The following is a 22,930-nucleotide window of genomic DNA, read 5'->3' on the forward strand; positions in this document are numbered from 1 at the left end:
AGTACCCAGGCCATTATTCTTATTAGAGAAATTCAGTCTTTGCTTCTTATGTGTATGATGGAGGTGGTATCAGGGGTTGTGAGGGGCACAGTGTATCACTCCTGATACTTCCTGTTTCCAAAGGACGGGGTTGAGGCCATCTTGCACCTCAGACATCTGAACACTTTCTTGAGTAAGGACTTGTTTTAAAGGCTGACTCTTACTAGATTCTGTCTGTCTTGAATCTAGAAGGCTTGCAGGATGCGTACCTTCTTGGCAGAGCCTGCAATCCTAAAGGTGTTACTACCGGTTTGTGGTCAGTACCAGAATCTTACCAGTACACCGTCCTGCCCTTTGGCTCTACTTTGGCTCAGTGAGTTAAAAAAAACAACATTGGTTGCAGACTACCTTTGCATGTTTGGGTTAGATATTTTTCCCATACCATGACGACTGGCTCCTGATGCAACGTCCCCTCACCTTGTTTAGGATCACCTGCGGATATTCTGATCAGAAGACTTGGTCTATAAAGAAGCATTCAAAATCTGGTCCTTTATTTCACACACTTTTTGTGAACAGGATTGTATATCCCAAATTAGTTCTTATTTATTAGTGCTGACAGGACAAGGTGTCTCCCGCCAATATAGCACAGGACTGGCGTTGATCTGTCTCCTACCGCACAACAGATTGGCTCATAGAGATGGCAGATATTCATGCAGTCATTCATTCATTTTCATTCAAGTTCCCAATACTGACTTGATTTTCAAATATTTATAATCCAGCCTTTTACTATGCACAGTGATTTGGTAACTACGTTAAAATGTATCCAGTATAATTTGTATAATATGGCCCAGTGCATTTTGGGGAAAGAGACCCTTAATCAGGGGATTTGAATGAACCATTGAAGTTAGAAATAAAACACCTTTTAATAGAGAAACTAGAAAGTAAATATCATATTACTACAACCACCAATAACGATAACTGATGTTGTTAATAAGTCAGCAGTTGTAAAAAATCAAGCAGCAGTTTAAAAAATCCAATTAAGTAGTCAAATATGCCACTATACAAATCCCATTGTGATGGTCTAGGTTAAAATCAACATCTGTCTGGGTGGGGACTATCCTGGAAATCTACACAAGAACAGTCTCAGGAGATCTGGAAATGAGGTGTGGCCAAGGCTGAAAGCTATCTTGGAAAAAAGCAGTGAAGATTGGCAATCTAATGATGGGAAAGGGGGAGGGAGGGGGAGGCAATTAAATGGAAGTTGAAAGACATACCAGGGGATCATACGTTGTGGTGATGAGTGGGGGGTTCAGAATGTCATTCAGTATAGTTCGGAAGCCATGGGATTTGATTGTGACCAATTAAAAAGAACCTTAACCTGGACAGTGAAAAATCACGGTGGTTACCACGTTGGGTAGGAAACAGAAGCGGACGGAAACAGGCAGATGGACGGTACAGGAAACTGGTGGATAGAAGGAAGTCTGGTTAGAACAGACAGGGGTGGGACTGGGAAAGGAATTACAATTAGTATGTAGAACTGAATGAATTTGTCAGCTGCCTCGTTGAAGGGGCAGATGGGAAACGAAACCTAGCAACCATGTACACAAATGTATTTGTCGGGGCACTAAATTAGAACGTCAGTCTGTGGTTAATGGCAATAAGTAATTTGGTCTGTTTCATAGATCTACTGGTTATGCCCTATCACACCACCCACATATACAAGTAAAGTTGTCATAAATAACAGGATCTAGAAATACAACATCAGAGCACCTAGTAGGAACAACTTATAAAAGCAACATTTAAAGTCTCTCCTTTAATCCCCAACGTTGCATGCTGAAGAGGGGTTTTATGTAGTATGTTTCTCTTTGTAACAACATTTAATCGTGGTCTTAGTACTGTTTCTTGTGGAGTTCAATAATTTGGTACCAGGCCGGCTGGTGAGGTGTCATCTATGCAAAATGTTAGCACCAGTAAATAGTCCAGAATTTGCTATAATGTTACCTTTCTGTTCATATATCTAGAGTGTTACTTTTTGGGATTTTACCCCCTGCAAATCTTTGCATATATTTATAAGATTTGTATGTGGGTAATCCTATCACACATGTAGGTGTCCTTAATGAGGAATTTATGTCCTGTATAGGGGTGATTAATTTCTGTTCCTCTTAGGACCATGTTACAGTGGCCACAATTTGAAGAGGGGTATTGACCCTCATGGATTAGTGTTATACCAACTGTCACTCCTCTGGCTTGGTTTCTTACAAAGAAGTTCTTTATGGTTGGGAGTGGGCAAGATGGCGACCGGAGCAGATGCTAACTCATCAGCTCTGCTCCCGACCCCAAATGATCTTGCTATTCTCCTCCACCTGGACCCCCACAGAAGCCGGGGCTGAGTCTCCAGGGGCCCCGGAAGACGGTGCCCACACTGACAGACACTGTTTTTTGACCCCCAATGGCGGCCGCCACAGTGCGAAAGCAGGAGGCCTACGTGACTCACACGGTCTGCGCAGCCAAGCGAGGGCGGAGCCTCGAAATCAAACCTAGTGCCTGCCAATCGGCGGGACGAGGCGAGATGGTAGGCCAGGTCTGGACAGACAGAGGCGCAAGAGGAGATGGAGAGGTGGGGGTGCCGAGCCTGGGGGCGGCCGTGCAGCTCAGAAGGGCTGGGATCCAGAAGAGGACGCTGTGGAAGGCGTGCACCTGACCCTGGGGCTGCGCCCTCCGTACGCCGAAGTAGAGGAGAGCGTTACCCTGTGTTCCCACGCCTTCCCCTAACGCCGCAGGGTGGCCTCCCTACCGGCACTCTAGCAAATCCTACTGCTATGATGGAGGGTGTAACACGTGGCGTGCCCAGGTATGTACTCTGCTGCTTTTCACTGGAATAGGTAGCGGGGAGCTCCTGGCATCTCCAATCAGGAGGTAAGGCATGGCCTGGGGTGGATGCGTTTCATGACTGGTGTCATCTCGCAGCAAGTTTACTCCCAGGACCCACCAACAACCAACGCAAATGACTGCCTGCGTGCTATTGAAGTTCAACTAAAAGTGGTTGAACTGAGATAATCTATGTAATATGCCACTAAGACACTATTTGAAGGGCAATCTACCTCTTGTTATAGGAGCAAAATTAACCCTTGCACATTAGTTCTGGCTCATCTAAACTACGTCTGGGAGCAAATATACATTGCATAGATCTTTGCTTGAACGGCCGCACCCATGCTAAAACTTAAGAACACTAGGCAGCTGCTACCGGCTGAGGGAAGTATGCTTCTATCGACTACCACTCCTAAAGACACTGTGGTGACCCTCCAGCAGATGAATGAGACCCTGCAAGTACACTCTGCTCAATTCAACAAGCTACTTCAAGCAGTGCTAGACACAAAAACAACTCTGGAGTGCAAAATAGACTCTGTAGCACAGGAGGTTAACCTGCTTCGACTGGAGCATCATAAATTAGCCGAAAGGGTGTCTGCAAATGAGATATCACTAGCTGAAGTACAACCAGGAGTAACAGACATCCAAAACCAGGTATCGCAGCTGAAGTTGGAGATTTCTCTCTTGCAACACAGGGCCGAGGACGTGGAGGGATGTTCCCGCAGGAACAGCGTTTGCTTCCTGGGATTTCTGGAAAGGGTGGAGTCATCTAAGGCTGAACTATTCATAGAACATTGGTTGAGGAGCACGGTCCTGTGCAATGATGTACCACCTTTCTTTTCATTAGAACGTACGCACAAGATTCCGAGGAAGCCACCAAGACCTGGAGCTCCACCTAGACCACTGGTAGCTCGCCTCCTCAATTTCCAAGATCGTGACCTGATGCTCCAGTGGTTCCGCGCACAAAATCCCTGGAAGTTTGAAAACTCCGCCATCACGGCCTACCCGGACTATACCATGGAGGTGCAACGCAAACGAACTTCATACATAATGGTTAAGCAGCTCCTACACAACCGTAACATTGCATACTCGTTGCTCTTTCCAGCGCGAGTAGTAGACGATGAAGAGACCCATTTTTTTTTTTAACCCCATGGCGATGACGCACCAGACGAAACATGTCTGACTTCACAACCCCGACTCGAGAAGAAAACCGGCAACAAGACGCGTCCCTTCAGGGCACAGGCGGCCATGGGCCAAGCACAGGCACTGCTTGAAGCGACCCAACTTTCCTCTAACTCTTAAGCTGCCCTCCAGGAAGACAGAGGATCGGACTCTGACTCATCAGTTGGTTGCGCTAGCGGCTCCATGGTTCTTTCTCCGTTGAGGCCCGGTGATAACACCGCGATCAGCAGATGACCTCTAGTGCCACAGGCGAACAGTGGCACACTATCACTTGGCTGTCGCAGTAGCTATGGAAACAACCAACCTCAAACTGACTTGGCTGCTGACTCCCTGATCTTGCGCTAGATGGGCCGTTGGTGGTGCCACTGATCCCCAGCTGGCAGTCACATTTGCTTATTCAAATGGGGCCTGCACGCTGCAATTGGCAATCTGGAAATATGCAACACCTGCAGATGGTAAAGGGGGAAAGGGTGGATGAAGACTCGGTTATCGATGGGGGCTGACAGGAACGAGAGACCTGACCTCAGCCACTGACCCCAACCTCCAAGTGGACATCCATATGGAAAATATTGATAGTACTGCCCATGACGGCACCTGTTGTGCTCAACTGTTATTGGGTGTATCTGGCCCTGTTGGCCACAGCCCTGTTGGGCATCCTGTTATTGGTTGTTTTTCTTGTTCCGCAGGAGTTTCGACGCTGATGTTGATTTACTGGGCTAGAGGGGTAACACAGAATTGGGCAGACTATGTTCGAGCCCCAAGATTGCTGGACAGACTTATGTACTTATGCAGACACACAGCTACAACATAGTTACGTGGAATGTTAGGGGTATGGCCAATCCCGGCAAGCTTAGCAGGGTTCATGCGTACTTAAAGCGTCACAATATTCACATAGCAATCCTGCAAGAAACGCACACCACTGACAAAGACCTCCATAACATTAAAACCAAGTGGCGAGGTATGTTTTTTGGCACATCCACATCAGCATTTGCAAAAGTGGTACTGATGTGGGTGGCTCCAGAGGTCCCCTATGTAGTCAATCATACAGTGGTGGATAAAGTTGGCAGATATGTGCTTCCGGAGGGTTCCCTAGATGTCCACTCACTATCCATTAATGCTGCCAACTCAAAATAAGGGGATTTTCTGCAATCAATCACACACGCACTCTTTCGGGACCTAACTGCATATGGGGGTGGGCGGGGTGTCTTTAACTACGTGTCGGATGTAGATATGGACAGATCTCGCCAACCGCTGGCGGGTGCTCCCAGCCGTACAGTGGCGAGTGAGTTATGCCATTGGATGTCAGAGCTATTGCTAAGATAATAATACTTCCAAGATTATTATACTTCTTCACTGCACTACCACTCACTGTGCCTCGTTCTTTTTTTTGCACTCTGAATGGGTTGATGCTCACTCTAATATGGGGCAATGGCTGCCGCCGTGTGGCACTTACAGTGACACACCAACACCTAATAAAAGGCGGCCTTGGCATGCCAAATTATTAACTATGCTATGCAGCAGCACAATTGCAGTGGCCTCTCCAGTGGTTCAGGAACCCCCGGAGTGCAGAATCACGGATAGTACAATCCACACTGGGTAGAACTAGTAGCCTTGCATGGTTATTAGACCACACAATCGTGCACATAGAAATATTCTAATGGCAGTTGCTCGCACCTGTTGAAACGGCTATGTCCGCAAGAAAGATCCAATCCTCCCCTACTCACCCAAGAACCCGCTGCTTGATATACTAGGTGTTAGGAAACTATTTGCACAACATACCCTGGAGCCGTGGTTTGCACGGGGGATACAAACCATTGGTGACCTATTCAGAGAAGGACACCTTCTGACATATTCGGAGTTAAATGAAACTTACGCAGTGGACCCGGGCGATTTTTGGCCTACAGTAAGGTGAAACAGCTAATACATAACACAGCACAGAGATATCGAACCCCCGTCCTCGACCATACTTCACACTATACTGTCTATCACAGATCCCAAACACACTGTCCCAGCTCTACGGCTCTCTGCTGAAGAGTATTGACTCAGTGCAGGACGGAGCTCAAGCGCGTTGGGATAAGGTCCTCCAAGCAACATTGACACAAACTGCATGGTCCACAGCGATTTAAAGGACAAAGGAGGTGTCGCGGAACTCCAGATTTGGCTACACTCAATTTAATTATCTGCACCAGACTTACCTGTCCTACACCGCCTCCATTGTATATTTCCCCACACTAATTATGAATGTCCACGTTGTGGGGAACCCAATGCTAATTTCGTGTCCACCCATACAGAGAACCTGGCATATTACTACTTCCCTGACTGGTGAACTGGTCGGTCACACACTCCACACCTCACCGGAATCCTTCTTACTGGGGATACGCCCCAGATCTGATCAAAATAATCAGAAATATAGGTGTGTAGACTTAGCATTTGTCTTACTCAAACGTTTCATAGCAATGCATTGGAAAGCACCTGGGGTACTAACCATAAGTAGGTGGCAAAGTGATCTATTAAAGTGGACGAAAGCGGAAGTGCACACTTCAATCCTTAAGACAACGGCTTGGGGACCAAAGGACTAGGGTTCTGGGACACCATTATGTCACTACTTGAGGCCAAAGATGGCAGACATCCACCTTGACTCTTCTGTGAAAGCACAGCAATAGTTAGGCTTGACAATATTAAATTAAAACATCGATTTTAGTAGTAAACAAGAAAAGCACATGAGAGGATATGTCTGTAGATCGGAGTTCAGTGCAACTGCCCCGAAGGAGCAGTAAATCTTCCGTCCTAAGACTGACTCTGCATTACTTATACCAACAAGTAGCCATCTACACATCACATGCAGCTACCCCACTCCACCAGGAAACATAGAAGAAGTGTAAGTTAAAATGTATACTGACGGAGCGCAGGTCACTGACCCTGTGACATTGCAGTCCCATGTTATTGAACTACGCTTAGATCATGAATCTGGATGTTTTTTCTTTCTTGACCCTCTAGATACTACTTTTGTTCAAAGATGATGTTTACTATATGTTACACTGCAACTGAACATTGAACATGACTTAATGCATATTGTAAGTGTCCCTCTTCCCCTCCCCCAGCTGTGAATTGGCATTTATCCTAAGATTCAATACCATAACTCATCGAAAGTCGACATTAAACGTTAAATGTTGTATGTACAAAATGAATAAAGAGATTTTTTTTTTAAAGTTCTTTATGGCTTCTGTGTTGAATGTCTGCAAATGTGGTGTTATTTTGAAGAATGTTAGTTTTTTTTGTTGTTGTTTTTTTAACAGCAGCACTGGCCTCTGTTTCAGGATGGTAGACTTGATCTTATCACTTTCAGTAGAATACTTTGAGACAAACACAGTATTCCTCCGATGAGGACTAGGTGGGCCCTTCATTTCTACATTAATAGGACTAAAGAGAACTAGGTGAATGGCCAACTCTTAGTTCTATTCACCAATGTGAAGAAAGGAAGGCCATCCAAAAACGGACCTTTTAGTAGTACCTTTTAGCTGTACCTTTGCTACAAAAGAATCTTGTGAGGCACTTTCTCACTCCACCACAGTGAAAGCCACCATTAGGGGCTTGGCTAGGGGCGTTCCAGTTTTGGACATAGACCATGTTAGTAGATGTGCATTTGTACATGCTTTCACTAAACACCATTACTTCAATTATCAGCTCCATGGCGAGAGCCTTTTTGCCAACTCTTTTGAAAGCACATTCATCACTCCCATTGACTTTTTGTGAGAAGTTACTTCCATCTCAGTCCCAAAGGTGAGAAATCTGGAGTTGGAAGTATCATCAGAAGTTATTTCCCTTAGCTAATGTGCTTTCCGGTGAATATCTGAGTAGCTTCCTCACTGCCAGCTTGCTTCTACATTCTGTGGAGTGACCTTCTTCTGATTATTTTAAAAAAAAAAAAAGGAAAAAAAAAGGGCCCAAGTTTTTGCAGACAGTATCATTTGCTCCATGTCTGAAGGCACAGAATGTGTGAAGGAGAAAACTGAGATCAACATGTAGGGCTGGTGCCTGAATGCAACTGTGTTGTCACGTTTGCCGGCGTTGGGTAGTCTTTGCAGTGCCACTTGTCCCTGTGTGGGAGCAAAGCTTCTGGATCTAGTCTGGTGCCTGGGATGATGCTAAATGTGACACCATCTAAACACCGCTCATGCTTCAGAATTTTGTCTTATTACCACTCCAGTAGCTTATCCTCATCAACGAGCTACGAATTGACTTCTATGAAAGTAAAGCACCTTTAATGTCAACCTCAGAAAGCACTCAACTTTAGCAGTCTTCCTATCCCACTGACCCCAAAGGTTGCCATACTTGGCCAGTGCTAATCATGAACGTTCCTTGAATCAAGCATACGTTTGAAGTAATAGTTGTTGTTTTGTAATGTCTCTCTCCCCATTCACGTTTTTGAAAGACAGCCCACTGTTAACACGTACTCTATTTTCCTTGTACCATTTGGTGTGACGTGTGTGGCTTTTGTTGTAAATGCTCAAATTAAATTTGTAATTTAATATATTCATATTCGTTTTTGTTTGTGAAAAAGCCTTTGGAGACCAGGCTCATCTCAGAATCATCAAGTCTTTGCCAAGCAGAACAAGTTGCCAGAATTATAGTTAAAGATGCCATTGTAAGTACTTTGCATGTTTTAAATTGGAGTGGTGCAGTGCCCCTGAAGATAGTTTTCTCTAACAGCATTGTAATCCAACTACATTTTGTATATCATCTATGATCTTATCTGTAATCTAGAAAAATATTTCCAGTATGTTTATATTCATGCATTTTATTGTTACACATAGCATTGTAATCTCAATATTTATTTTTGCCTACTAAGTCTTTTATAGAGTGCAAATTAAAGCATATGGGTGTGTCCAAAGTGAGTGAGTGAATACAGACTTGGCTGTAGCCTCTTGTTGGAAAAAAAAACTGATTAGAAAACCGTTATTAGTGCGTGGGTTTGTACATGGCTAAGCTCGCCCATTGGATGTTGCAAGTTTAGAAAATAACATTTATTACATTGAATCCAGCAATGTGGTATTCCCAGTCTGGATGACTGGGGAGGTAAAGTATATTTGAATGATTTTATTTTCAGACAGTAGCTGTCAATAATTTAAGTGCCGAAGACTATATGGCACTCATATTCCATGTCCTCAAACATCCTCTGCCTTCAGGGTCTCTTAAGAATGATTTGAATGACCAGTTTTATAGATTTTCAACCACTCTTTTTCAGAAAAAGGTGTAACCTAGTCACTCATGCTTCGATCCACAAATGCCTTTATAATACTATCCCTCTGATCCTATGTGTTTACTTCAAAATTTACAGTAGATGTCACATTTTTAAGGATTCGTGAAAATCACAGAGAGCATTCTTTGCAATTTATAGGAATTACTCTGCATCCATTTAAGTTCAGTCAAAAATTACTTTATTTGATAAAGAAACTGAATCATAAAAGCACATATTACATTACATTCACAAAGATTAAAAGAGTTGAAAAGCACAGGTCATGTTACAGTCCCAAATATAAGACATTTAAAAAACATTAAAAATGAATAGATTTACGACAACGGACATTACTTTTTTATAAAAAAAAAAAAAGCAACTGTGAGACAAATTACTGGCTCCATAACAGTGCGAAGGAAAAAAAAGGACAGGTCTTCATTGTCTAAAATTGTATGTTTCAGAATTGGCAAGCAATATTTCTTAGTAAATTTAACATAAAATTTAGGAAGAAAAAAAAAAATACCTTTGATCTTCATCAAAGTCTTGCAGGTGTTCGAGTAAGTCCCACAAAAAGAAAAAAGAATAAGAAGTCGAAGAGGTCTTCGGCGTTGCCCTGCCCTTCCAAGTCATCCAGCGAGATGAGGGAACATCGTCATTTGAGACCTGGCTCCATAATGGAGCATGTGCTGGCTCTGCGCCTCCGGAGTTTCCGAGAGCTGGGGCAACTCCCTCTCAAATCTGTGGAATTTTATGAAGTCCCTTGCATCCATGGATAAATCCAGCCTGGCACCGGTTGTACTACCTCAACGTGCCCAGACACGGCCTAAATGTTGATGCTCCTGGCACCACGGTCTCAATTCTCATCCCCGATTCTGACAAAGAGGGGCATCACCAACTTAGGCGCTAACTCGAGCCAGGCCTTCCAGACCAGAGCATAACCCCTATTCCTATGGCCTAGGACTTGGAGAAGATTGGGAAGAACCATTGGACCTTGAAGAATACCAGCCCCTAAACTCCAACATAGACTAGTGTGAAGAAGTGCCAGACGCCAGTGGACTGGACACCTCCCCATATACTGGCATGGTCTCTCCCCCTACGGAGCCTATTAGAAGGGCGAGCGAGGTCCTTGACCTTCAGTGGCAGTCCAGACTAATGCCTTGACAGAGGTGCTTCTGCCGGGAGTGAGCCCATCAGTACTGCGTCTCCAATTCAATGAAACCTTTACAGAGGTCTTTCTTAGGGCATGTATAAGTCCTACAGGAGCTCCTGTGAATAGGACAATTGCCTGCCACGATAGCCAGCCCCACGGCACCCCGGTTTCCTCACACAAACACCCTACCCCAGTGAGGTTGGTGGTCCAAGCCTCCATTTCCCATATATATCTCAACACAATCCCTTCCGTGCTCTGGATAAGGAATCCCAGAGGCTGGACATTTAGGCACGAAAATGTTTTCTTCCATCAGCCTGACACTGCAGTCTGTGAACACCACATGCCTTTTGGGCCGTTAATCCCATGCACTGTGGGAGTCGGTTGGGTAGGTCCTGGAGAAGGTCTAGGCCATGCTCTCCCAAGCTGTGGCAGACTGGAGATATGCAGCCAAGTTCATGACTAGATGTGGGCTGGACACGACTGACTCGCTGGTAGAGCGGTTTCTTAGTGACCTTATGGCTCCACTCCTGGCTGATAATGACTGGCTTTTCAGGAAATGCCCTAGCTTCGCTTATGGACATGCCCTTTGATGGCTTCCGTCTCTTTTTAGAAAATAAGGACTCTGCGCTGGAGCCCTTCAAGGATATCAGAGCTACGACCTTTCCATGACCTCCTTCCAACCCCACTCTCCCTTTTGCTGCCACCGCAGAGGCTTCCAGCCGCATCTCTACCAGCTCAGCCACCATGGCATGCAGGCACTCAAGCCACTGCGTAGCTGAATACACAGTACACTTAGTGGACTGGCCAGACCTCTGACTGCCCAAGCCATGGGATCTATTACCCCCCCCCCCCCCCCCCCCCCAACGCAGCTGCAGCCTCAAAACCTCTTTATTTCACCCCCAACCCACCCACCGTTCATGGGCAAACAGTGGAAGGCTGGATATGTCATCACCTGCCCCACTGGAGGTCGATAACAACAGACCACTGGGTTCTGCAGACTGTCTGAAGGGGCTGCTCCATCCCCTTCCTGATACCCCTTCACCGATGCCACCTTCTTGCGACAGGCTGATGGAGGACCATCTCTCTTTACTCCGCCGGGGAGCAATAGAAAGGGGTGCCGTCTCCAAAAGTAGGTTGTGGTGGTTGTTCCCGCAACTTTTAGTGCCCAAAAAGGATGGATGCATTTATCCTATCCTAGCCAAAATGCCTCACACTTGTTCTCTCTGCCCTCGCTCCAGGAGACTGTTGGTAGCAGGATTCATATTTCTTCATTCCTATCTTACTTGTCCACAGGCGTTTCCTCCCGTTCACGGTGGTTCACAAGAACTTTAAATTCACCCTGCCCCCTTTTGGTCTTACCAGCATATTCCACAAGGTGATGCCGATGGTTGCAACTCCACTGCCGATCCGGGGTTCCAGTCTACCTTATCTCCATGACTGGCCATTTTAGCCGAGCTTCGGCCAAGGCAGACGTCTCCCACCTCCAGACTAGGGCAGTTCTGCACTCGCTCTGGTTCACTATCAATGGGCCAGTCACACCTGACACTCTGACTCTCCCTTTGTGATCTGAGCTGTTCTGGACACAGTGCATTTTTGAGCCTACCCTCCTGAACGGTGAGTTCAGTATATTCAGGCTGTGATACTGATGTTTCAGCATCTAACCTGGGTTTTGGTGAGGCTGACTCTGAAGCTGCTGGGTCTTATGGCCTCCTGCATTCAGCTGGTAACGCTCGCCCGCCCGCATATGCAGACTCTGCAGTGAGGCCGGAGTTCCAGTGAGCGCAGCATCAGGGTGATCTCTGAGACTGTCCAGATCTCAGAGGGAACTGCAAAAGGCCTGCAGTGGTGGTTAACGAGCTGCTATTGGGTCAGCAGCAGACCACTCGCCCTTCCCCAAGCAGATCTGCCAGTAGTGACAGATGCATCACTCCTGGGTTGGGACAGCCACCTGGGAAAGGTGGAGATCAGAGGCCTGTGGTCTCAGGCAGAATCCGGACTCCACATAAACTCTAAGTGATCAGACTGGCATTGAAAACCTTTCTACCCTGCAGGTGTTCTCGGACACCACCACCACCATGTGGTACTGCAACAAACAGGGCAGAGTAGGGGAGAGGAACCTTTGTCAAGAGAACATGGCTAGAACGTCACTGCATATCCCTGATGGTTCAACACCTGACAGGCTCTTCGACTCAAGGGCCGACTAACTCAGCCAAAGTTGCCTAGTGGATCACAAATGGTGTCTCCTCTGGGACATGGTGGAAGGTCTCTTTCAGCACTGGGGAGAGCCTTTGTTAGATCTGTTAACCACTACCGAGAACAATGTCTGCACTTCTGCACGCTGGTGTTTCCAAGGCGCCTCTCCCTCAAAGACCCTTTTTGTTTCGAGTGGAGCTTAGGTCTCCTGTACGCCTTTACTCCCATACCACTCCTGCCCAGAATTTTCAAGAAGCTCAGGAACGACCAGGTCCACGTCACTCTTGTTTCTCTGGATTGAGCTTAGAGTTTCGTAGCCTGAGCTGTTGTGCATGGTAGTTGATCCTCCGATCAGGTGGCCTTAACTGAGGAACTTCTGTGGCAGCAGCAGAGGAGGGTTCTCCACCCGAACCTGTTGACTCTCTGCTTTCATGCATGGAGATTTAGTGCGTCAGTTGACAGCTTTCAACCTTCCGCCCGAAGTCTGCAGTATTATCTTGGCAGGCAGGCGTCCCTCTACCAAGACGGTATATGCCTGATGCTTGGGCAAGTTTGCGGCATGATGTGCAATAAAGGAAGTTGACTCTCTTTCTGCTCCCCATTCTCAGGTCCTTCTATTTATTCTTCCTTTTGCCCAGGAGGGCTCTGCTTTGGGCACCTTTAAAGGGCTATCTTTCTGCCATCTAATTTTTTTCTGCAGTTGCCAGATCAGCCACCCCTGTTAAAATCCACTGTTGTAAGTAGGTTTTCGAAAGGTCTTCAAGATATGTTTCTACCTTCACCGTTTATCATGCCTTAGTGGAACCTCAGTCTACAACTCACATTTCTGATGTGCGCTGCTTTTGAACCACTACACAAGTGTCCTCTCAGGCTCGTTACCATCAAGACGGCCTACCTAGTGGTGGTAACATTTCCTTGGAGGGTCAGTGAGCTTCAGGCTTTGTCATTTAAGCCTCTGTACCTAACCATCTTCCCAGACAAACTGGTTCTTTACATTAGAGCTTCTTTTCTGCCAGAAGCTGTCAATCCCTTTCATGTAGGCCAGTCCATCACCCTGCCTGCCTTTTATGCTCTGAGTCGCTCCTCTTCCTTAGAAGGATGAGGCAATCACCTGGACCCAAAAAGAGCGATTAAGTTCTACCTTAACTACACAGAAGAGTTCTGGGTGGATGAACAAATCTTCGTGGGATATGTGGGAGCCTAAAAGGTGAAGACTATGCAGAAACTGACCATCTCCGAATGCATCATACTCTGCATTAAAATCTGCCATGCACTGGTCAAGAAGCAACTCCAACAAAGCTAAGGCTGCAAACACTGCGTTAGCACATAGTCACAGTCCTGGACATCTGCCAGGCAGCAAAGTGGGCTTCTCTGCACACGTTTAAAAAGCACTACTGCCTAAGCAGTCTGGTCTGTCGGGACATCGCTTTGCCTGTTCAGTCCTGCAGGGCTTTTTAGTATGTAATGGTTTTGCAGACCCACCTCTGGGAAGTTATTGCTCTGGTATCTATTCTAAGGTAAGGAATATGTGGCTAGGAGTCTCTATCAGATGTGCAAGTTACCTTTAGTAACACCTTTTCTGGTAGAGACTCTCTTGCCGCATATTACTTACTGACCCACTCATCCTCTCCACTCTGCCAGCGAATTTCTATGCTCAAGGCTGTTCCCCTTTCAGGGCCCTAGTTTTCCACACCAGTGGTTGTTCTTTGTGGTGCCTGGCGTGAAAAGGAACTGACTTCAGCATGCTCGGGTGGCACCTATAAAGGCACTCTGTATGTCACTTCTGGCGTGGAGGGCACCACATGGAGCCGAACAACGCCCCCACACCATTGCGAAGGAGCACTGCTCATGAAAAAGTTCCCAATCTAGTCTGACGCCTGGGGATAATTCTAAGGTAAGGAATATGCGGCTAGTTAGTACCAGATAAGACCGTACCAAAGGTGAGCAACTTGATATTCTAATTCTCTCATAAAAATTCCAAAACAACCAGCAAAACATCATGTCCAAAGGCAGTCAGATTGCAACTCAAGACATTAATATATCATTTGAATAAAACATGGGCCAGAATACATCCCTCTCAGACTCCTTTGTCCAGCCGAAAGGCTTTATAAGCTATTCAGGACAGTTCTCACTCTGGCAGTTGGTTCTATGACAAGAGGACCGAAAATTTACCAGGACTGGATCCCATACCTTTGCCAATTAACATGGGCCATAGCTTAGACCTATTAAAACAGTCAAAGTGTTAATAGGTCTAACGGTTTTTCAGTTTTAAGGAAGAGCTCAAGAGTGATCTGGTGAAGTTATAATTTATAGCACTAGCACACCTGAGACCTAAAAACGTGGGGACAGCAAGAGTTTGAGAGAGTTATAAATCGTGGGTTCATATTAAATCTCTTTCAAGAATCCTATTGCCTAGCACTAGCCCTCTGAGCTTGGAACATTTCAAAGTATTGAGTAAAATACTGTCATTCCTATGGTCCAGATCAAGAGAATCACGTTTTAAAACTTCTTTAAAATCCCCACATATAATTGTATTTGCAACTCTGTTGCTTAACCATACTTACTGCATCACACAATCTTTGAAAGTTAACATTATTGAAATAAGAAAATGTCATTATTATAAAAGATGAGTGATTGCTACATTTAACCACTAAATAAGGTATCATGTGACAACCAATAGGACAGGTATCATTTCCCAGTTAATTGAGAGCATCAACCAGATTGATAGCCTCCATTTTTCTCTTACTGATATAAATGGTTAGGCAGCGATGGAAAAACATGTGTCTCTTGTATGGGATCTCAGTTGTTTTCCAGGTCTCATGCAGTAAAACAATATTAAAGTTCTCCATAAAAGAAAGCCTGGTGCTACATTAAGCCCTGGCCCGCAGCCTGCAATATTTCAACTTACCACCCTGATAACGCCCAAATGACCATAGAATATAGCTCCAGGGTTAGAATGGGCTGTTTTGTCTTTTAAGCGTATTACTGCACTAGAGCATGATTGTCTTTCAATATCTGTAACTACTTGCAGTAGTAGCAGGCGATTCTGTAACAAAATGTTGTTGGCCAAGTACCAAACCTAATGATAATTTTAAGAGTCTGTAGCGTTTTAAAGCAAGATCAGTTTTGTAATAGAAACCAAGTGGGAGAACCAGAATATTGATAGAAGTTTGCAAACTCAGGAAAGCAGCCACTTCTGTGTGGAGGCCCTTAAAATTAATAACAATAGTAACTCAAACTGTAGCTTTATTTATGTAACCCAGCCTTTGCTGCTTGCCTTGCAAATATTATTTGAGCAAAAAGGTTAGGACCATAGTCAAGGTGTCTGTTAAGCCAGAGCATAAACTTGTTCTAAGTTACATAAAATTTTCAGTAGCTCCGTCTTTGAGAGGTTGAGAGGTGGGGGGGGGGGGGGGGCTTGAAGGAGCACATATGGGCAGGCATTGGTGGGCGAGATTAATTTTGAGTAGCTGCATTTTTTGTGTTTTGTGATGGAACGTCCCTTGTATGACACAACATTGTGTTCCATATTTCAGTCCTTATTTTCAGTGATAATGGGTGTCATTGAAAGCAAATCTGGCAACTACAGCTTCGCTCACGTACGGATGGGTGCAAACTGGCCTACTCTTGGCCTGATCTTCGCCCATGCACAGTCTAGGCACGTCCTGCACTGTGGGTCTTTCATGTACACTATATGCACAAAGGCGCCTCCTCCTACATGTGTCCCTCTGTCAGAAGCGAGGCTACCTGAGAGAGAGTCCCCCAGCACAGCAGCAACTAATTAGTGAATTGAGTCTTTTACTCCATTAACAATCAACCTACCTATATTTGATGGACTCCTGCATTTTCATATTTAGCTTTTTGTGGGAGAGGGGGAGGGGATTTGTTCATTTGGCATTCCCACCATGGAAATAGAGTAACTCTACCCATTACGTGTCATTCCAGGGTGGGATTGGCCCCATGTAATAATCAAAATGTATTTTTAGGTTTGTTGTTAATGCATGTGGTTTCAATTACACAATTTCCCCCTTACCTTACAACCTCAGAAAATGTGCAGCAGTGGCAGAGTTTTTGCCATCACATCCTGACTATGGTCCCAAAAACCCAGTCATCCTGAATTTTGGTACCAGAAACTTTTGTGCAACCATAGGTCATTTTTTGGAGCACCTAAGTTACTATGAAGTGCAGTAAACCTTTTGTGAATTGGCTCCCAGGAGTGTCTCTTTGTACTACTGTGATAACTTTTTCAGGGGTGGGGGCACAAGTGTATCTCCTTTATCCCCATGAGTGAGTTACTCAACTTACTCCAGTATTGGAACTTTCATAGATTCACATGCTTGAATCCTTCCCCGTCGTCGAGATGGGAGCCCTCAGTACATCAAAACAGCTGTATGCATATGTATGTATGTATATATATATGTATGTTTGATGGCATGTGTAGCTGCAGATACACATGCTGTGCATTATCCTGCCATCTAGTGTTGGGCTCGGAGTGTTACAAGTTGTTTTTCTTCGAAGAAGTCTTTTCGAGTCACGAGACCGAGGGACTCCTCCCTTTCGGCTCCATTGCGCATGGGCGTCGACTCCATCTTAGATTGTTTTCTTTCCGCCATCGGGTTCGGACGTGTTCCTCTACGCTCCGTGTTTCGGTTCGGAAAAGATAGTTATACATCTGAAAATTTGACGGTATTGTTTGCGCTCAGTACCGGGTTAGTGCTAGCACATCGACACCGAAGAAAGAAAAGTTCCGGCAGCCCTTCGGGGTTTCCACGCCTCAGCGGGGCCTGGTCGGCCCGACTGCATCCATCTTCAATGCTCATGGACCGGACCCCCTTCCGCTTCTGCCCCAACTGCCACGCAAAGTATCCTTATACAGACCAACACTAGGTCTGTAATCTGTGTTTGTCCCCGAACACAAAGAGGATACTTGTGAGGCCTGTCGGGCATTTCGATCCAAGAAGACACTGCGGGATCGTAGAGCTCGAAGACTCCAGATGGCGTCTACACCGGCCGGACACACCGACGTCGAAGAAGAGGACACATTCTCCATTCGAGATTCGGACTCGGACGAGTCCGAGAGTGAGCAGCTGAAGACTCAGCAAACCGTGAGTAAACCAGCCCCGGCAAAAACTCACTCGAAGATCATGAAGGCCCATGGGACGCCACCGCCAACAGGCCATGGCTCTACCCGAAAACACAGTGACCAAACATCGGCACCGAAAAAGGCCTCCCAGCAGACGAAGACATCCGACTCCGGTCGAGATACCGGCTCCGAACAGACTCGGCATCGAGATACCGGCACGCCGAAAGTCCAAAATGTTTCTTTGGAGCCGAAAAAGACTGTCGAAAAAATTTCGGTACCGAAACATTCTTCCTCGGAGCCGAAACAAAGCTCCTATACAGAGGAACAAGGCCTTTCCACACACTTAAAAGGCCACCGATTTGAACAAGAGCTGGGCATGGGAGAGCCTGACCATACACAAAGAAGGCTTCATATCCAAAAGGACACGGGGAAAATCAGAACTCAAAATGAAGCGGAAGGTCGCATTCCAAGAGGTGGAAATGCAGCCTAAGGCAAAAGTGGCAAAAGAGAAAACTCCACCACAATTTTCGCCACAACAATCACCAGTACATTCGCCACATCTGTCCCCGGTAGCAACACCCCCAATGATGCAGTCACCAACGCACACAGGGATGAGTCAAGATGACCCGGATGCATGGGATTTGTATGATGCACCGGTCTCTGACAATAGTCCCGAATGCTACCCGGCAAGACCTTCACCACCTGAAGACAGTACTGCTTACATGCAAGTGGTTTCCAGGGCAGCTACATTTCATAATGTAGCATTGCATGCAGAGCCCATAGAAGATGACTTCTTGTTCAACACCCTGTCATCTACGCACAGCCAATACCAAAGCTTGCCAATGCTGCCAGGCATGTTAAAACACGCTAAACAGGTGTTTCAAGACCCAGTCAAAGGCAGAGCCATCACGCCTAGGGTGGAGAAGAAATATAAACTTCCCCCTACTGACCCTGTGTACATCACACAACAGTTAACTCCAGATTCAGTGGTAGTAGGAGCAGCCCGAAAAAGGGCGAACTCACAAACTTCTGGAGACGCACCACCACCCGACAAAGAAAGTCTGAAATTCGATGCAACAGGCAAAAGGGTGGCAGCACAAGCTGCCAATCAATGGCGAATTGCCAATTCTCAGGCTCTTCTAGGAAGATACGACAGAGCACATTGGGATGAAATGCAACATCTCATTCAACACCTTCCCAAAGAGTTCCAGAAACGTGCTCAACAGGTTGTCGAGGAGGGCCAAAGTATCTCCAACAATCAAATAAGGTCGGCCATGGACTCAGCGGACACAGTTGCCAGAACAGTAAACACGGCGGTAACCATTAGGAGACACGCATGGCTACGAACCTCAGGATTTAAGCCCGAAATTCAGCAAGCAGTGCTAAATATACCATTCATTGAACAACAACTATTTGGGCCGGAGGTGGATACAGCGATAGACAAACTGAAGAAAGACACTGACACAGCCAAAGCCATAGGCGCGCTCTACTCCCCACAGAGCAGAGGCACTTTTAGGAAGCCGCACTTTAGAGGGGGGTTTCGGGCCCAGACCACAGAGCCTTCCACCTCACAAGTCAGACCCACATATCAGGGCTAATATCAAAGAGGGGGTTTTCGAGGACAATATAGGGGTGGACAGTTCATTAAAACGAGGGAAATTCCAGAGCCCAAAAACCACACAAACTAAACAGTGACTTCAACATCACAAACCCCCACCACACAACACCAGTGGGGGGGGAGACTCACAGATTATTACCACAACTGGGAACACATAACTACGGACGCTTAGGTCCTAGCCATTATCCAACATGGTTATTGCATAGAATTCCTACATTTGCCACCAGATGTGCCTCCAAGAGCACACAACATGTCCAAATATCACTTAGATCTGTTACAACTAGAAGTCCAAGCATTGTTACAAAAGAAGCAATAGAGCTAGTACCCAACCATCAAAAAGGAACAGGTGTTTACTCCCTGTATTTCCTAATTCCAAAAAAGGACAAAACACTGAGACCCATATTAGACCTCAGAACACTAAATATTTACATCAAATCAGATCACTTTCACATGGTGACACTTCAAGACGTGATTCCCTTACTCAAACAGGACTACATGTCAACATTAGATCTCAAGGATGCTTATTTCCACATACCCATACATCCTTCCCACAGAAAATACTTGAGGTTTGTAATCCAAGGCGTGCATTACCAATTCAAAGTGTTACCCTTCGGCATAACAACAGCCCCAAGAGTATTCACAAAATGCCTTGCAGTAGTAGCTGCTCACATCAGGAGGCAACACATGCACGTATTCCCTTACTTAGACGATTGGTTAATAAAAACCAGCACTCAGCAACAGTATCTTCTACACACAAAATACGTCATAGAAACCCTTCACAAATTAGGGTTCTCTATAAACTACCAAAAATCACATCTACAACCCTGTCAAATACAACAGTACTTAGGAGCAACAATCAACACACAAAAAGGGATTGCCACTACAAGTCCACAAAGGGTACAAGCCTTCCAAAATGTAATACTGAACATGCACCCAAACCAACACTATCAAGTGAGGTTTGTAATGAAACTCCTAGGCATGATGTCTTCATGCATAGCCATTGTCCCAAACGCAAGACTACACATGCGTCCCTTACAACAATGCCTAGCAACACAATGGACACAAGCACAGGGTCAACTTCAAGAGCTAGTGTTGATAGACCCCCAAACACACTCCTCGCTTCAATGGTGGAATCCTATCAATTTAAACCAAGGGCGGCCATTCCAAGACCCAGTGCCTCAATACGTGATCACAACAGATGCGTCCATGATAGGGTGGGGAGCACACCTCAAACAGCACAGTATACAGGGACAATGGGACGTTCAACAAAGGCAACTACATATAAATCATCTAGAGCTGTTAGCAGTGTTCCTAGCATTGAAAGCATTTAAACCGCTAACAGCCCACAAACACATTCTTGTCAAAACAGACAACATGACAACAATGTACTACCTAAACAAACAGGGAGGGACACACTCATCACAACTGTGTCTCTTGGCAGAAAAGATTTGGCATTGGGCGATTCACAATCACATTCGCCTACTAGCACAGTACATCCCAGGGATTCAAAACCAGTTAGCCGACAATCTCAGTCGAGATCACCAACAAACACACGAATGGGAAATTAATCCCCAGATACTACGAACTTACTTTCTACACTGGGGAATACCAGAAATAGACCGATTCGCAAAAAAAGAAAACGCAAAATGCCAAAACTTTGCGTCCAGGTATCCACACCCTCAGTCCAAGGGCAATGCGTTATGGATGAGTTGGTCAGGGATATTTGCCACGCTTTTCCCCCTCTCCCACTCCTTCCGTATCTTGTAAACAAATTGAGTCAAAACAGACTCAAACTAATACTGATAGCACCAACCTGGGCTCGCCAACCATGGTACGCAACACTACTAGACCTGTCAGTAGTACCTCATATCAGACTACCAAACAGGCCAGATCTGTTAACTCAACACAAGCAACAGATCAGACACCCGAATCCAGCATCTCGCAATCTGGCTCCTGAAGTCTTAGAATTTGGACATTTAAACCTTACAAAGAGTGCATGGAGGTCATTAAACAAGCTAGAAAACCTACGACGAGACATTGTTACACAAACAAATGGAAAAGATTTGTTTACTACTGCCACGCTAATCAGATTCAACCACTACATGCCTCCACATAGGATATTGTAAGCTACTTATTACACTTACAAAAGTCTAATCTAGCTTTTTCTTCTATCAAAATACATCTCACAGCAATATCTGCCTATCTGCAGATTACATATTCAACATCACTCTTTAGAATCCCAGTCATCAAAGCATTTATGGAGGGCCTAAAGAGAATCATACCCCCAAGAACACCACCAGTTCCCTTGTGGAACCTCAATATTGTATGAACACGACTCATTGGTCCACCATTTGAACCCATGCACTCTTGTGAAATGCAATACTTAACCTGGAAAGTAGCCTTCCTAATAGCTATCACATCTCTTAGAAGGGTAAGTGAAATTCAAGCATTCACTATACAAGAACCCTTTATACAAATTCATAAACATAAAGTGGTTCTCCGGACAAATCCAAAGTTCTTACCAAAAGTTATATCACCGTTCCACCTAAACCAAACAGTGGAACTCCCAGTCTTTTTTCCACAACCAGACTCAGTAGAAGAAAAAGAGTCTTACATACGCTAGACATCAAAAGAGCATTAATGTATTACATTGATAGAACAAAACAATTTCGCAAGACAAAACAATGGTTTGTAGCCTTTCAAAAACCTCATGACGGAAATCCAATATCCAAACAAGGCATTGCCAGATGGATAGTGAAATGTATTCAGACCTGCTATATTAAAGCAAAAAGGGATCTGCCTATTACGCCAAAGGCGCACTCCACTAGGAAGAAAGGCGCCGCAATGGCCTTTCTAGGAAATATACCTATGACAGAAATCTGTAAGGCAGCCACATGGTCTACGCCTCCTACATTCACAAAACATTACTATGTAGATGTGTTAACAACACAACAAGCCACAGTAGGACAGGCTGTATTAAGAACATTATTTCAAACAACTTCAACTCCTACAGGCTAAACCACCGCTTTTGGGGAGATAACTGCTTACTAGTCTATGCACAGCATGAGTATCTGCAGCTACACATGCCATCGAACGGAAAATGTCACTTACCCAGTGTACATCTGTTAGTGGCCTGAGTCGCTGCAGATTCACATGCGCCCTCCCCGGGAGCCTGTAGCAGTTATAAGTTGATGAAACTTGTACATTTATACATTTGTAAATATATAGTATTTTTTTTTATACACATCATGTACATACAGACTCACTCCATTGCATGGGCACTTTTACTAATATACACAACTCCTACCTCACCCTCTGCGGGGAAAACAATCCAAGATGGAGTCGACGCCCATGCGCAATGGAGCCGAAAGGGAGGAGTCCCTCGGTCTCGCGACTCGAAAAGACTTCTTTGAAGAAAAACAACTTGTAACACTCCGAGCCCAACACTAGATGGCAGGATAATGCGCAGCATGTGAATCTGCAGCGACTCATGCCACGAACAGATGTACACTGGGTAAGTGACATTTTCCATATATGTGTGTATATAAAAAAAAAAAAATATATATATATATATATATATATATATATATATGCATTTTTTATTTGTTTTTAAACAAACAA

General features: G+C 45.2%; 1 protein-coding gene across 1 annotated transcript in view; it reads left to right on the top strand.

The window, feature by feature from the left end:
- Nucleotides 1-22,930, top strand: part of KDSR (3-ketodihydrosphingosine reductase) — a 281,528-nt gene that overhangs the window by 154,422 nt on the left and 104,176 nt on the right. Inside the window, exon 8 of the mRNA XM_069219441.1 lies at nucleotides 8,591-8,674. Within this exon, the coding sequence (XP_069075542.1) occupies nucleotides 8,591-8,674 (84 nt within the window). The remainder of the gene's footprint in view (nucleotides 1-8,590; nucleotides 8,675-22,930) is intronic.

This window comes from Pleurodeles waltl, chromosome 2_2 (genome assembly GCF_031143425.1).
Source record: "Pleurodeles waltl isolate 20211129_DDA chromosome 2_2, aPleWal1.hap1.20221129, whole genome shotgun sequence".
Lineage (NCBI taxonomy): Eukaryota > Metazoa > Chordata > Amphibia > Caudata > Salamandridae > Pleurodeles > Pleurodeles waltl.